General features: G+C 35.3%; 1 protein-coding gene across 9 annotated transcripts in view; it reads left to right on the forward strand.

The window, feature by feature from the left end:
* The window catches only part of HACE1 (HECT domain and ankyrin repeat containing E3 ubiquitin protein ligase 1), a 116,621-nt gene that overhangs the window by 53,009 nt on the left and 46,489 nt on the right, over positions 1-17,123 (forward strand). For 8 of the 9 annotated variants that reach the window (XM_059176991.1, XM_059176989.1, XM_059176993.1 and 5 more), the window contains 4 exons: positions 865-1,015; positions 8,912-9,246; positions 9,927-9,995; positions 10,261-10,348. In XM_059176991.1, the coding sequence (XP_059032974.1) occupies positions 865-1,015; positions 8,912-9,246; positions 9,927-9,995; positions 10,261-10,348 (643 nt within the window). The remainder of the gene's footprint in view (positions 1-864; positions 1,016-8,911; positions 9,247-9,926; positions 9,996-10,260; positions 10,349-17,123) is intronic. The other variant, XM_059176992.1, reaches the window with a different exon arrangement.

Below are 17,123 nucleotides of genomic sequence, written 5' to 3' on the forward strand. Positions count from 1 at the left end.
AAGATAACTGATGTTAGAGATTTCAAAATAAAGCCACCCCCTGAACAACAGCAAATTTTTTTTTTAAGATCTGTCATTAGATTCAGTACAGATTTAGCCTAACTCCTGCTATGGTTTCTTTGTGGAAGGGTAGTTCATTGATATTTGTGATGATGAACAATCCCCAGGTATTATAAAATTCTGAAGTGCTTTTTGATTTATCAAAGAAGGTTTATATTATATTCAATATTGTGTTAATTGGTTTTGAGGTTTTTTTTCAGGGATGTATATCCTGTATTTATGTAGAGTCCTAACACTACCTACCCATTTTGTAGAGAACCATGCTTGCTGATAGTAACTTTAAGATTATTCAATTTGTAAATTTTCTACTGTATGTGAACAATTGGTTACTATTCTGGGGAGAGATGTGAAAATCCTGTTATGGATAGAAGAGTAGAAGGTTCAGCTTCTGCAGCTGATTTATGGGTTGACTTAAGAGCATAACATTTCTATCATTGTTTCTCTGTGAAATGTTCTCAGAGTTCTAAGACTCAGTGTAATTTACATATATATTTTGAAAGTGAGAGTTTGAGATTGCCTTAAGTTGGTGCCCCAAGAAATTGTTTTACAGTGGTGCTTTTTTTCATATTTTTATGCTTTGATAATTAGTTTTATTCTTGTTGCTTAAACATTAATAATTCATTCATATGCAATTCAAATAATGTGTAGCAACTTCCTATTAAAACATTCCAACCCTGTCATGATAGGAATTTTGCTAGTTGTATTAGAAAACCCATGGTCAATGTGATAAAAAGGTCTTAAGTAATTTAAAATGTAATTTTTATTGTCCACCTAACCTGTTCATATTTTAATTTTTATTTTCAGCCTGTCTAGTAATTATGATGCTCAAATGAAGAGCCTTTTAAGGATTGTGAGGATATTTTGTCATGTCTTTCAAATTGGTCCATCCTCTCCCAGTAATGGAATTGATTTGGGCTACAATGGGAATAAAACTCCAAGAAGCCAGGTGTTCAAGGTCAGAAAAGTACATAATATTGTTAGGAGATAATTGAAAAAGAGATGAATTTGATAAAGCTTGCAGTCATTAGTCGGAAATATCACAAACTAAGTCTATTTATTTATTTATTTATTATTATTATTTTTTTTTTAAGAAGTCTTTTTTTTTTTTTTAAAGATTTTATTTATTTATCAGAGAGAGAGAGAGAGGGAAGAGAGCGAGCACAGGCAGACAGAATGGCAGGCAGAGGCAGAGGGAGAAGCAGGCTCCCTGCTGAGCAAGGAGCCCGATGTGGGACTTGATCCCAGGACGCTGGGATCATGGCTTGAGCTGAAGGCAGCTGCTTAACCAACTGAGCCACCCAGGCGTCCCTAAGTTTATTTATTTTTTACCACTTTCTAAGTTAGGCACACCTTTCTCCTTTAATTTCTGTCTAATCAACAGCAATCTTAAGTGGTGAGTTTTCTATATTTTTCTTACAAATAACATTTTAATTCCATTAGTGTTGTATTCTAAAGGGTAAAGATATTTATTATTTAAATCTACATTTTTATTGGATTACAGGTTTTAAATGTGACAATATGCAACCATCATGCTTTTTTTAAAAAAATTCTTACTCAGAAGGAAAGAAAATATCTAGTTTTCTTTTTTTTTCTTGTGTCCTTTTTTTTTTTAAAGTTTTTATGTTAATTCCAGTTAGTTAACATATGGTGTTAGTGTTAGTTTCAGGTATGCAGTATAGTGATTCAACAGTTCCATACATTACCCGGTACTCCTCATGACAAGTGCACTCCTTAATTCCCATTACCTGTTTAACCCATCCCCTCACCCACCTCCCCTCTGAAAGTATCTAGTTTCTGTTTAGAGGTTATTATCATATGTCTGTGTATGTGTTTTTGAAGTAAGATTACTTTCATTTCCTGCGTTTACTGCCAGTTCTTGAGATCATGTCAAGGAAAAATCATTGAGATATTTTCTCTCTCCCTCTCTCTCTCTTTTTCTTTCTTTAAGATTTTATTAATTTGAGAGGCAGCTGGGTGGTTCAGTGGGTTAAAGCCTCTGCCTTTTGCGAGGTCAAGATCCCAGGGTCCTGGGATAGAGCCCCGCATTGGGCTCTCTGCTCAGCAGGAAGCCTGCTTCCCCCCTTCTCTCTGTCTGCCTCTCTGCCTACCTGTGATCTCTGTCTGTCAAATAAATAAATAAAATCTTAAAAAAAAAAGATTTTATTAATTTGAGAGAGAAAGAGAGCATAGGTGGCGGGTGGTAGTGGTGAGAGGGCAGAGGGAGAGGGGGAAGCAGGCTTCCCATTGAGCAGAGAGCCCGATGTGGGACTCCATCCCAGGACCCCGAGATCATGACCAGAGCCAAAGGCAGTTGCTTAACTGAGACACCCAGGCATCCCATATTTTCTTAAAATATTTTGTATTGCTTCAGCTGCTTCCTGTAAGACCCAAGACCATGTTGCTACCCAAATTAAATTACAGTTTTATGAATTAAGCAAAATGAACATGGCTGTAATTCTCTTGGTGGGGCTTTTTTGTGGCATTATATTTTTAAATAACTCAGATGTTGGACAAATGTGTAACTTTATAACTGTTTTCATGTTATTTTTTTAAAGGCAATTTTCTTAAGAGATTTTCATAGTATAAAATTTGCTTTTTGGTTCACCAAGGTTTATATTTCTTTAGTCTTTTGAGTACAAATATAGGTTATCAATCTAAAAAGTGATATAAATATTTTAAAGTGTCAGTTCCTCAAAAACTAGTTATGATTGACAGCTTTACTGTCTGTAAAATCTGAAGTAAAACTAATGACTTATGCTAAATGATTTTTTTCTTACATGGAAATTTTTTTTACAGACATTTAATAACTGCTTTGTTAGCATTGTGACACTAGTAGGTTCTTTAATAATCTAAAATGAGTATGGTAGGCTGCTTCACTGTTTTTTAAAGAATTAATGTCGGAAATAATTTTTAGCTGTGTGTGTGTTCATGTATGTGAGAGAGAGAGTATTTCTTATTTTCCCTTTTTTTCTTTTTTTCCCCTATTGTGCCACCTCCTGGAAGGAGTCAGTTATACATCTTCTTGTAGTTCAGATTTTGGCTTTTCACATACTACTACTTCTTCAACAGTAGTTTGGAGTGATAACTTACTGTCTTTGCAAAATTTGAATCTAATCATTGAGCCACTGTTTTGTCATTGTTGTTTTAAGTGAGCTTTATTGCTTAAACATTCTCATTATATGCAGTTGTTCTTAATGTATTCTGGTATGGCCAGTGCTGTTAGTTTCTGAATCTAGGCTTGATTTGATTTTCTGTTTATTATTTCTGCTTACCTATAATGATGAATAGAAAATCAATTGAGGTGTAGATAGTCACTATTATTCAAATCGCATGTGGATTATATTCACTATTGTCTGATTTTTTTGTTGTTAAATTTTAAGTCAGCCATGTGTTTGCTAATGATATCAGAAGATAAGTAGTGTGTTAATTCATAGCCTCTGTATAGGAATTAAATGCTTGATTTAAAATAGATAGTTTATAGATAGATAGATAGTTTTCTATCTATCCCATCAGTACAGGTATAACAGAGTAGAAAAGGGTGTCACTGGTTTTCTTTGAACTTTTCTTTAATGAAATCTAAACTCTGTTTTGATTGTCATATACCAGTGAAGTATATAATAAAAAAGTTATTTTTTTCTATTTTATTTCACTTGCTAGTGTCTTCTTTTTTCTTAAGTTACTGTTTTCTGCATCATTGATAACTGCTTTGCCTCTGACCACTTTTTCTCTTAAATTTTGACCTTTCACTTTGTAAAATGTTTTTATTACAAAACTCACCTATTTTTTTAAACATTAGGTGTTACTATTAAAAACTTATAGTCTCTTTCATATAATTTTATGAATTAAATGTAGACTGAAGGATGAGAAAATGATGTCTTCCAACTTACAAGGATAAAAAATAGAAACTATATTGTCATCTATTTATATAAAGTCTTCTGTTCATTGTGGGGTGATTTACAGTTGTAAAGATCATAACCATTTCCTGAGTTCCTGCAGTGCTAGACTGGATATACCATTTTAATTTTTACCACATTTTTGTCTAAGGTAGCAATTGATCTTTACTTTCCATTTCATTAACTAGGTATCCTAACATGTCACTTTATTGTTAGGATTAACTAATGGGTTTTCCATTAAGAATGAGTGGGTTTATAGGCCATTTGGTTTTAGGAGGTGAAATTGTTTAACATCCTGTTATTAGTTTTCTGATTTATCTTAGAAATCCTTTAAGTTAATCTTAACACTTAGCTATTTTTTTTCAGTGTGAAGAGATTTTTATCTAGTGCCTTGGAAACTTTGGGGTATCTGAATGATAAGGTAGTTATGAATATTGAAGCAGTGTGAGCATGGAGTAGACAATTTAGGCTTCCTGAATCTTAATATGCGGGGTGATGTGTGTGTGTGTGTGTGTGTGTGTGTAGTAAGATGTGACTATTAATGCTTTGTAGAGTTATAATTGGTAAAATTTGGAAGCCAGGAAAGATTGAGAAACTTCTAAATTTAAAATCTTCATCTTTTGAGTTATAACATTTGACATTATCAAATTGAGACTAGTTAGACTAACAGAAAACTTCAAGATACTATTAAAGAACGTAAGTTACTAATACTTTCCTGTCAAATTTGTGTCTCACTTTGGCAGATGGATCTTAAATTTTTAAAAATTGTTCAAGTCTGAGATTATATGTTATGGTTTTGAAATAGATCTTAAAATGTTTTGAGAACTATGTGTGGTTATCATAACATTGTTACTATGTGTATAATATATTTCTGTAGTGAAGACCATTCAGTAATATGAAATGAAGCACTATTTCACAATGCCAAGATGCCTACTAATGGCTTCTATAGTCATTAACTCATTTCTTTCTTTTTTTTGTTTTTCTTAAGATTTTATTTATTTATTTGACAGAGAGAGATCACAAGTAGACGGAGAGGCAGGCAGAGAGAGAGAGGGGGAAGCAGGCTCCCTGCTGAGCAGAGAGCCCGATGCAGGACTCAATCCCAGGGACCTCAGATCAAGACCTGAGCCGAAGGCAGTGGCTTAACCCACTGAGCCACCCAGGCGCCCAATTGACTCATTTTCTATAGTCATTGTTTTCCGTAGTCATTGACTTATGTTTCAGAAATAGGTGATATATATGTTGCTTTGTATCTTCTCTACAGTTTTCTATCATTATTATTTATGGATATAGAAAGCATCATAGATAAGCTTTGCAGTGGTTTATTTTTAATTTTAAAAATTTACTTTAACCCCTTTTTTAATTTGTGGCTGCTACCACAGTTAGAAATTAAAATTATTTTCACAGTATTTTGGTTATTGAGGCATGAACTTTCTGAACAAACCTTCAAAGGGACACCTCTTTAGGAAAAAATACCGTGAGGTTGAAATTTAGTTTTAATGCATGTGTGAATGAAGAAAGAAAAGAGGAAAAAGCCCAAGATGACTGACTAGTTCTTTTTTTCCCCTCATTCTCTTTAATTTTTGCTGTGTTCCTTTACTGACAAGTCTTTCTCGAACTATCATTTTTACACAGATCTGGGTTTAAAAAATTATTTCTGGATTACTCAAAATTTGCCTTTAATTTTTACACATTGTCAGTATTTAAAGATAGGATTGCTGTTGGTTCAGGCTCAGTGCTCTCATCTGTGTGAGCAGCAGGTTATCATTTCTTGCCTTAGGCTTCATCTCTATTCAGTGTGCTGATTTTCTAAGTTTTAGCCCTTCTCATTTGGAGGCCAGTTATTCCTCTTGTCTTTTGTTTCAAGAAGTTTTAAATTACCACGCATTCTTTCTATTTTGGAAGTTCATTTTGCGATGTTAAACTGAAAGTTTCACTGACATAAGAAGTGCTTTTTCATCTTCTACAGCGTGTTTAATGTTTTGCTCATGAGAAGAATTAAGACATTTTTGGTGCACCTCAGTGTTTATGGCAGCTGGCGCTTCTTGCCCTTCCTTTAAGCAGCTCAGGGATCCTGAATCTTCCAACTGCTGTGCCTAACCATGGAAAAGCCCTCTTTGTAGGGGGCAGGAGTGCTTATTTCAACCTCAGAGAGAGTATAATTAGTTTCTCACTCTGCTTACCTGTTACCTAGTCTTTACTAATTAAATATTTGTTGAATGAAGGAAGTGGGTTTTTGTTGGTGATAGCATGACTTTTTGCTTTTTCTGCTTTTTGGTTTAATATTACAATGGAGACTTAGGGTTAATTTAACTATTTTCAAGTTCAGTAAGTCAAATATTTCCAAAAAGTGGATGTTCTGGAAACTTGAAGAAAGACTGAACATATAGCAGAGGAATTTGTTAGAAAATAATTATAAAGAATTTCCTGGAAGAATAGGTTATTTAAATATTTCCTAAACTTTCAAATGTAGTTGATGAATCTGTTTCCACTAAGTAAGATTTTAGTATTTTAATTATTATTATTTTTTTGGTTGAAATATTGTAGGCATGGCTCTTTCTGAAACACATGGTCTAATTTGTAGCATTCTGTGATCCTAAAAGAAACAAAAAGTAAGAGTAACTTTTACATTCATTTGTAGAAAGGCAATTTATATTCTCAATAGGAATATTTCATACCTTGTGGCTCAGCTGGTGAAGCTTCTGCCTTTGGCTCAGGTTATGATCCTGCTGTTAATAGGAATATTTAAAATAGTGTAGAAATGAAGGAGCATTTAACTGCTATCTTTGGCTGTCCTCCCACCCCCTACTGATAACTGTTAATTTTTATTTGGGATTAAAAATGTCCTAGCAGGTCTCCCCCCCCCCCCCCCCGCCCAGTTTTATTGAGATATAACTGACCTGTAACATTGCATAAGCTTAAGGTGTACAATGTGATAATTTGATACATGTGTGTTTTGCAAAATGTTTGTCACAATAAGGTCAGTTAGCATATCCTTCACTGACATTATTTCCATTTTCCTTTGTTACGGTGAGGACATCAAAGCTTTACTCACATAGCATCTTTCAAGTAAACAGTATAGGATTGATAATTTGTCATGGTATTGTATATTGGAGCCCTGGTAACATGTCTTTTATAGTATTTCTCCTTGTTAAAAATTACTAATTATTAGGGATGATACATATATTTCATCTTCTTTAGTACTTAGTCATTTTGTAGCTTTTGTGATTACATAATATTTTGAAAGGGAAATTTTCATTTGCTGTTAATTTACAGAAGACATTTCATTATTCTTAAGAGGCATATTTTAAATAGTATAGAAATAAGAAGTAGTTTACTCTCTCCCCCCCTTTTTCTTTTGCTAGTCAGGGGCACCTGGGTGGCTCAATCAGTTAAGCATCTGCCTTTGGCTCAGGTCATGATCCCAGGGTTCCCGTCCGGCTCCCTGCTCCTTGGGGAGCCTGCTTCTCCTCCTCCTAGTCCTCTGCCTCTGCTTGTGTGCTCTCTCTCTTGTCACTCTCTCTCTCTCTCTTGCTCCTGCTCTTGCTCTGCTCTCTTAAAAAAAGAAAACTTAAAAAAAAATATTTGCTAGTTGGTATTTCATAGTTACTAGTTATTAGAGATGGATTTTGTGTTTTATGTGCATGAAAACTTATACATGTTTTATGTGTGTGTGTGTATATATATATATATATATATATATATATATATACATTTCTTACCATAAATTTTCAAAATCTGTGAATTGCATGTAAAGAAAAGCACAGTAAACTTTTATTTAAAAGTTTATTTTTTTTAATAATCTCTTCACCTGGGTGCCTGGGTGGCTCAGTGGATTAAAGTCTCTGCCTTCAGCTCAGGTCATGATCCCAGGGTCCTGCAATCGAGGCCCTTGTCATTGGGCTCTCTGCTCAGAGGGGAGCCTCCTTCCCCCTCTCTCTCTCTGCCTGGCTTTCTGCTTACTTGTGATCTCTGCCTGTCAAATAAATAAAGAAAATCTTAAAAAAAAAAATCTCTACACCTAGTGTTGGACTCCAAACTCACAGCCCTGAGATCAAGTTGCATGTACCACTGACTGAGCCAGGCAGGCACCCCAAAACTATGCTGTTTATTATGCTTTTTAGGAATTCTGTCTTTCTTTTTAAAAAGATTTTATTTATTTATTTGGCAGACAGAGATTACAAGTAGGCAGATAGATAGGCAGAGAGAGAGGAGGAAGCAGACTCCGCTGAGCAGAGAGCCCAATGCGGGGCCCCATCCCAGGACCCTGGGATCATGACCCGAGCTAAAGACTGAGGCTTTAACCCACTGGGCCACCCAGGGTCCCCTAGGAATTCTCATTTTTTAAATTGTGAAAAGATTTATAATTGAAAATTGTTAACACATGAATATAGTAAATGTTGGGGGATTGCATATGTAAAAGTAGTATATGTTTGTTTTGTTTTATTTTTTAAAGGTTATTTATTTATTTATTTGACAGAAAGAGATCACAAGTAGGCAGAGGCAGGCAGAGGGAGAGGGGGAAGCAGGCTCCTTGCTGAGCAGAGAGCCCCATGAAGGGCTTGATCCCAGGACCCTGAGACCATGACCTGAGCTGAAGGCAGAGGCTTAACTCACTATGCCACCCAACTGCCCCATAAAAGTAGTATATGTTTTTAAATCTAAATTTTAAAAGATGAAAGATTGCTTATAAATTTTTTGTTAGACTTTAGTTTTACCTTTTTTTATTCCAAGGAATAATTACATGCAAATTAAACTTTGCTATAAACAAAGAAATTGTTATTTATGTGACATTCTTATGATTTTGTTATGACCTTTAGGCATTGCTATACATTAATTTAGGAAAATAGAAGTATTTAGAATAAATTTTCTCTTTTATGTTATTTGTTTGGCTGTGTGAGTTTTTTTCCCCAGAATTTAAGAATAATGTTTAAAAAGCACTTCTGTTTTTCTCCTAGCCTCTTGAATTGCTTTGGCACTCCTTAGATGAATGGCTAGTTTTAATAGCTACAGAATTGATGAAAAACAAAAAGGACTCAACGGATATTGCTTCTATTTTACTGAAACAAAAAGGCCAAGATCAAGATGGTACTTCCATTCCTCCATTTGAACCTCCAGGACCTGGGAGCTATGAAAATCTATCCACTGGCACAGGGGAATCTAAACCAGATGCTTTTGGAGGAAAACAGGAAGCCAGTGCAGACTGTCAGGATGTTATTTCTATGACAGCTAACCGGCTAAGTGCTGTCATTCAAGCTTTTTACATGTGCTGTTCTTGTCAGATGCCTCCAGGGTAAGAAGGTTTCTGCTTATTACTTCCTTTTCTGATAGATGAAGAAAAACTATGATTTTTTTGTAATTTCAGTAACAACAAATAATAATTTGTTAATTTTAGGTTCTGTTTTAATTTTGCTTTAGGATACTTACTGTACTAATCTTAAAATACTTGAGTTTTAAACAATATATAAGTTATTAACATGTAGAATAGTGAATGTCACTTTGTATAAGATTACTTAATTATGTATTATTTAAAATGTGTAGAGCAGAGACATTTAAAATTTCAAGGTTTTAAAAAATTCTCTGGGCATATCCTTAGTTAATGAAAAGCTATATATATATACACACACACACACACACACACACACATATGTGTGTGTGTATATATATATACACACACATATACACACACATATATTCTAATCTCATGTATTGACTGGGCATGCCTCAGTTTCTCAGTTTTTCAAGATTTTAAAACTTCTCTGGGCATATCCTCTGTTAATGAAAAGTTATATATATATATATATATATATATATATATATATATATATATATTCTAATCTTATGTATTTACTGGGCATGCTTCAGTTTCTCAAATTTAGTGCAAACCCAAATCTTGTTTTTTTTTAATAGTTACCAAATTTTACTGTATCGCCAATTTCTGTGTGTTCTCATTGTTTTTTTTAATCCCCACAGAATGACTTCACCTCGTTTCATTGAATTTGTCTGCAAACATGATGAAGTTTTAAAATGCTTTGTTAATAGGTAAGGTATTCTCAGATTCATATATTGTCCTCATAGACTTTTCTTTCTTATAGTTTTTATCTCAACAAAAATAATGTTATTTTTGTTGAGATAAAAATAATGTTATTTTTGTTACTATTCAAAAAATGTTACATGACAAGTAAAAGTATAGTAGGTGTGGATTAATATTTTTCTTTTGTTTCAGTATCTGTATATCTGAATTTGCTTTTCACTTAGTACAACTCATTCTTCCTGTCCATTTAAACAAATTATATTTTTCTTTCAGAAATCCCAAAATTATATTTGACCACTTTCACTTTCTCCTTGAATGTCCTGAGTTGATGTCAAGATTCATGCATATCATAAAAGCACAGGTAGAGATTTCTTTTAACCTTGTTTTTATTCTGTCTAATGAAAATTAAGTCTTTTAGTTTGAATACAATTTAGTGAAGTAATTATTATACTTGAGACCTCCTGCTGCAAGAGGAGTGAAATTACTTTATTCTTTACTTTAGTTTGTGGAATTACATTAGTATGTTACTTTAATATGAAGAGCATTTTTTTTTTTTTTTGGAAGAGCATTTTTTTTTAATTTTAAAGGAAGTATGTATCAAGTGCCCACTGTGTGCAAAGACAACAGAATACATTGACACATTTTCTGAAATGAGTTTACTGGAGCGTTGGTGCTATAAGGCTGATGGTCCTTGAGAGAAGCATTTTATCCCCAAATACATTTAGAAAATATAATATCCCTGTTGGAGATTTATAATGCATATCAGCAGCTTGTTAAAAGGCATTGAGAAACCCTCTGCTAAAAATAGTGATTTAACTTTGTTAATCCTTCAAATTTATTTGACCTGAGAGCCTTTTCCCCAGTAAGGTTCATTCTTCATATCTCATGTTTCATGAAATGTGCTAGGGGAAAGCTTGTTTTGCTACATACAGTCTATGTAATTTGGGGCACATTTCCAACATCCTTAAGCCTTGGTTTCTTCATCTATAAAATAGGGATAATGACACCAATCTCACAAAACTACTGTGAAGAATAAATTTTAATTGTAACTGATGTATATGTTCAATAGATGGTAGTTATTTGGAGATAGAAAGCATATGTCTTCTCTCCGAAAAGATGTTGATTCATTCTAGCAGGGGAGATCATAAGTGTACCTATAAAATAGTAGTTACATTATTACGTGATTGTTTAGGAGTTTAAGGGAGGAAGACCTTGCTCCTGCCTGCTGTAGTCAAGGAAGATTTTGAAGGGGAAGTAGAGTTTATGCTGGATATTGAAAAGCATTGCAACATTTTGCTGGAAGTGAATGGGGAAGATAAACATTCTAGCCAAGATACGGGCCAGGGCTTATAAATGGAAAAGTGTGTAAAATTACAGTGGTTGAAGCAGAAATTTTGTGTAGGTGAAGAATGAGATATAATTCTGGAAAGGTAGGTTGGGGTCACACTGTGTTAAGCCTTGATTGCCAGATTGAAGAATCTTCTTTGTTTTTTTGACTATCAGCAACCCTTGGTAACTTGGGACAATGATAGGACCTTGGCAAAATTTTAGGGAATAATTTGTCAAAAGTGCAGGATAGACTGGAGGTTCTGGTTTGGTTAGTAGTCATAAGATAGATACTATAGGTGTTTTTAAAATGTCTTTAGGGACACTGACCCTTTTGGAAATTAAAGAAGCTAAGAACTAATTTTTATAAAATTCTGCACACATACGTAAGTATCCTTTGGCATCTGTTAAAAAATAATGTAAAAGAGAAGATAATAATAGTAACTTACATATATTGAATGCTAACGTTAGGTCAGTTACCATATAGATGCTTTACATGGATTATTTCCACAACAATCTTGTGAGATAGGTACTCTTTTAACTGAGGAGATTAAGCAACTTGTCATTTAGGTACTAAGTGGGAGAACCAGAATTTAAGAGTTCTGGAGAGAGAGAGAGAGATCACAAGTGGGCAGAGAAGCAGGCAGAGAGAGAGGGGGAAGCAGGCCCCCCCACCCAAGCAGAGAGCCCAATGCGGGGCTCGATCCCAGAACCCCAGGATCATGACCCGAGCCGAAGGCAGAGGCTTTAACCCTCTGAGCCACCCAGGTGCCCCGAGTTTGTCTGTTTTTTAAATTCATTTTCTTAATCTAAACTATTTGACTCCATTCTAGGGCAAATAAGATTATATGTGAAAGAAGCTCTTAGATTTTGAAAGAGATAGTTTGTTATTCGTAATATTATCTCTGCTTTTCACTTATTTTCCTCTTCCATTCCTGAACAGTTAGTCAAAAGCAATTGCATTAAGCTACCCACCCTTTTTTACCCACAGAGGAGGTTTTGTTGCCTGACCCAGGTCAGGAAGTGTTCACATGTGTAGTGGTGGCATAGTGTGGAGTTTGGAGCTTCGGTATGGTAAGGGGTTGCCCTTCGAGGGGGGCCCAGCATAGAGTATGTGAGTTGGAGCAGCATATGGAGGATGTCCAGTATAGAGGATGGTGACAGTTGCTCAGAGTAGACAGCCCAAGTAGGATAGAGGGCATCCATGCAGTAATGTGTCCATGTCAGTGACAGGAGATTGGTTATATACAATGTGGGGTAGTTCATCAAATAACTAAATGTACTTATTATGGGAGCCTGTTTTCTCACTATTGGAGGAAGGAGTTACAAAATGGAGGAGAATAGATTGACGCATGTGCTGTTGGATTGGAATTGGAGATAGCAGTGTGAACTTAAATTTTCAGGGTAGATCAATAGATAAAGCAAACCTGGCACCCAGTTCTCAGCCCCTACACACTGTTCTCAATTAACCGGGGCTCTTTGGATAAATGGCTAATTTCAGGGCTCTGTCAGGGAAAGTACAAATGAGCCTAGAACTTCTTATATGCAAGAAAGTTGTTCAAAGAGTGACAGGATTATGTCAGAATGACACAGAATCAGTTTGAATGAACTCTGCTGGCCAACGCTGAATAATTTGAACATTCAAATAAATTATGATGGCAGAATACTATAAATAAAATTGGAACTCATAAGCCTATACTGAAAAAATTAATAAATGTGAAGTTTGATGAAGGGCGGGGAGTGTTTATAGTCTTAAAGTATCTACTCACAGAATACTTAAGAATTACAAAGATTAAAAACTACAGTGGAAAACTTGGCAGTGATCAAAACAGACGTATCAGCATGCTAGCTGATAGGACGTACTGAGGAGAATGTGGGCATCACTTCTAAGATATTCCTGCTAAAGATGTACACCCTGAATTTAATCATGAGAAAAAACATCAGACTAATTTCAGTGGAGGGACATTCTCCACAATAACTGACATACAGGTTTTAAAAGTATCAATCAAGGTCATGAAAATTAAGAACGCACTGAAGAACTGTACCAGAGTGAGAGAGACAGGACAGCTAAGTGCCATTCTCACACTGTGAAGGATAGTATTAGGACATGGGCAGAGCTTGACATGAGGGTCTAAGAATTAGCTGTAGTAATGTATCAAGGTTAGTTTCTTGATTTTGATGGTTGTTATCTAGTTATGTAGAATTCTCTTGATTATAAGAAATATACACTGAAGTACTTAAGGGTGACTAGACATCACGTTGGCAGCTTACTCTCATATCAAGGAAAAAATACTTAATTCTCTATTATACTTAGAAATTTTCTGTAACTTGGAAGCATTTTGCAAAAAATCAAGTAGAAAGTGTAAAAGAACAAAAACAATTACCTGTGGTAAGGGATTGACTTCTTCTATTGGTGGCTTTCAGAGGTGGCCTGTAGTTAAAGGGAGAGTCATTTTGCATTGCCGTGCAAATGCTATTAAGAGGAGCCTCTGATCAGTCTTGTTTTGTGAATTATTTAATGGAAATGTGGTACTTAGAAAGTTTACATACAAAAACATGCCCTTTGGCTTTTTAGGTGTATGTAAATATGTGTGGATGTTTTGATCTTACACATCTCTTACTGGCTTCTGAAGGTAACATTGTATATGGTTTAATGTTCCACTTGAATTACTTTAAAAATGTCATTTGCTTTTATTTATTGGTTCACATTTTATAGATAAAGGATATAGTTTAATATCTTAAAATGGTGAATAAGTTTTCTATCACTTTCTGTCATGTCAAACGATTTTAACATTGTTCTGAGTGACAATAAGAAAACTTACTTATTGAGCATTCTGGGTATTGATATTTCTGCATGTTACTTAACCTCTTGGTACTGTTTTTCTCTTTTGTGAAGTAGGGATGATACGAGGCCCCTTTTCTCATAGTGTTTTGAGGATTACATGTGAAAATGCATGTAAAGTGCTGAAAAGAGCACCTGGCATATTTAGGTGCTTTAATAATTGTTAGCTAATTAATTATTATAATTATGATTATTATCTGGATTTGCATTATTTTATTTAATTCTCGCAGTTAGCCCTTGAAATATTTCCCCTGTTTTACAGGTAGGAAAACTGAAGTTCTGCAAGGTTAAGTAATTTCCCAAAATCACAAACCTAGTAATTGACAGAGCCAGGATTCCAAGCCATGTTGATCAAACTTCAAAGCCCCTACTTTAATGTATTACTTCTTTTTTTTTTTTTTAAAGATTTTATTTATTTATTTGATAGAGATGGCAAGAGAGGGAATACAAGCAGGGGGGAATGGCAGAGGGAGAAGCAGGCTTCCCGTTGAGCAGGGTGCCCAGTGCAGAGCTCAATTCCAGGACCCTGGGATCATGCATGACCTGAGCCGAAGGCAGATGCTTAACAACTGAGCCACCCAGGCACCCCAAAGGCATTACTTCTGCGTAATGGTTTTCTTTTTTTTCCCATCCTGTACCAAAGTTTTAGAAATAATCAGCGTTAAAACTGTAAGCACTTTATATTCTAGTTCACTTATTAAAGATTATATGCCCAGTAGTTATAACAGAAGTGCTTTATTCAGAACGCAAAAGACTATTAGAAGTATGGATAAAATTAGACACTTTTATTTTATTTTTAATTTTTTTTTAAAGTTTATTCAGGTCATCTCTACACCCAACTGGGGCTCTAACTCATTGCCTCAAGATCAAGAATTACATGCCTCTCTGACTGAGCCAGCCAGACACTCCAATACATTTAACTTTTAAAAAAGAGAACTAAGATACTAAAAGACATAATTTAATCTCTCACAAGTTACTTTCAATAATAATAGTATTTTTATTAAGAACTAATAAAAAGTGATGTTTAAGCCGTTTGAAGCAAAACTAATATTTAACTCAGATGAATAAATTTACTGGTGTCCTACAAGCTGTCTGAAAGATAACCTCTTTGTGGTCTTGGATATTGATCATATTTATTTCTTGAAATTCCTGGCTTTGTGGAATTACACCATCCTGGTCCTTTGACTTTTATAGCTATGTGTATCATTTGCTAAGCAGATTCTCAGTCCTGACCTGTGATCATGAACTCTGTTCTACGTGTTGTTCCCTGTATCTTTAATCTCTCGATCTTAACCTTGTGTCCAACTTCAGCTTTGTTCATGACTATATTTCCAGTGCTTCACCTGTGGCACTTTGTAATATTTATTTCCAAGTTCTTAGTAGTTGCATGCCAGGTAAGCTGAAATTCAGAATATATAAAACCTCATTCAGTATCTTTGGACCTCTGCCTTCTAGGACTGTGGGGGTAGGTTTTGAGGGGAGGGTTTTCTCCCTCTAAGCTGTTTCATTAGATTCTATCCCTAGAGATCTTCTCTTACTTTTCATCTTTGTCAATCTGTCTTTCAGATCTCCTTTTTTTTTCCTCTTCATCCTGTGACCAACTCCTTATTATCCAGTACTTAATATTTTAACTGCTGCTTACATCGTCTCGCTTTATACTGGTCCTACTCTCATTTTAATTACTCCATTTATTATGTTATCCCTCTGACCAAACACCCACAATGGTCCCTGTATCCCTCACTTGATTCTCAGGATCCATAATTATGTTCTCAGTATACTTCTACAAACTTATTCCTTCGTTCTATGTAGGGATGGACTCTGATTATGGTGGTTACCTTCCCTGCATCTTCCACGGAGATACAGTTTTACCTCCTCTGCCTTTTTCCTTGACTTCCTTACTGTAGTATGCTCTCTTCTCTACATGCTTGAGCAGGTCTTACCCAGCTTAATGTTCTGGTTCAAACTGTGACCCCCTGAAAGCTTTGTACTCTTCTCATCTGCACAGTCTCTAAATTCTTAATGGCCCAGTCTGAGCCATCAGAGTGAATGGTGAGGACCTTAGCTGCCTGGCTAGCTGATCTGATAAAAGTCCGTTGCAGGGCATGTTATAACCCATTTACATCTAAATGGAATTATAATAGCAAAACTTAATAATTATTTAGGGAGTAGTATGAAATCTGGTCTGTAGCCATTGTCCCAAACTTGAAAGATCCAGCCATGAAAATAGGTCAGTTAAACAGTTATGTCTCATTTCAGGAGACAGTCTTGCAAGTAGATTTCCAAAGTTAGGTCTGTATTTGCGAGAAATTAGGTATTTAATAAGAGGCATTTCTGTGGAAACAAAGGAAAAGTAAAGGCTAATGATCAGAATAAATTATAAACCAAATCTGAATCCTGAGGGCAGGATTTCTGGGTGATAGGCTCAAAGCAGCTTTGTAGTTTGAATTTTTCTAATGATGCTATCAGGTGTTAGGTGAACTTGCTATTGCCCATTCAGCAATAGGCACAAAGATGGTCTGTATGTGAGATGTTGTGATGATTTTTCTGAAGCTGGTTATACCAAGTTGTTCTGTCCTACATCTCATGGCTTTAGGAAAATGGCACTTTTAAGTTCTCAGTGATTCCAAGTCAGAAGGGTGAGAGAAAAAATGGAAGTGTTGGGCGCCTGGGTGGCTCAGTGGGTTAAGCCGCTGCCTTCCGCTCAGGTTGTGATCTCAGGGTCCTGGGATTGAGTCCCGCATGGGGCTCTCTGCTCAGCGGGGAGCCTGCTTCCTACTCTCTCTCTCTGCCTGCCTCTCTGCCTACTTGTAATCTCTCTCTGTCAAATAAATAAATAAAATCTTTAAAAAAAAAAAAAAAAGGAAGTGTTAGGGGAGTTGTAGCCAGATACTGGAAGAAACTAATAGAATTCATGATATGGTTCAGTTTACAGGTAAAAAACAAAACCTCAACAACAATTAAAAGCACT

The sequence above is a fragment of the Mustela lutreola genome, chromosome 6 (assembly GCF_030435805.1).
Source record: "Mustela lutreola isolate mMusLut2 chromosome 6, mMusLut2.pri, whole genome shotgun sequence".
NCBI classification, from domain to species: domain Eukaryota; kingdom Metazoa; phylum Chordata; class Mammalia; order Carnivora; family Mustelidae; genus Mustela; species Mustela lutreola.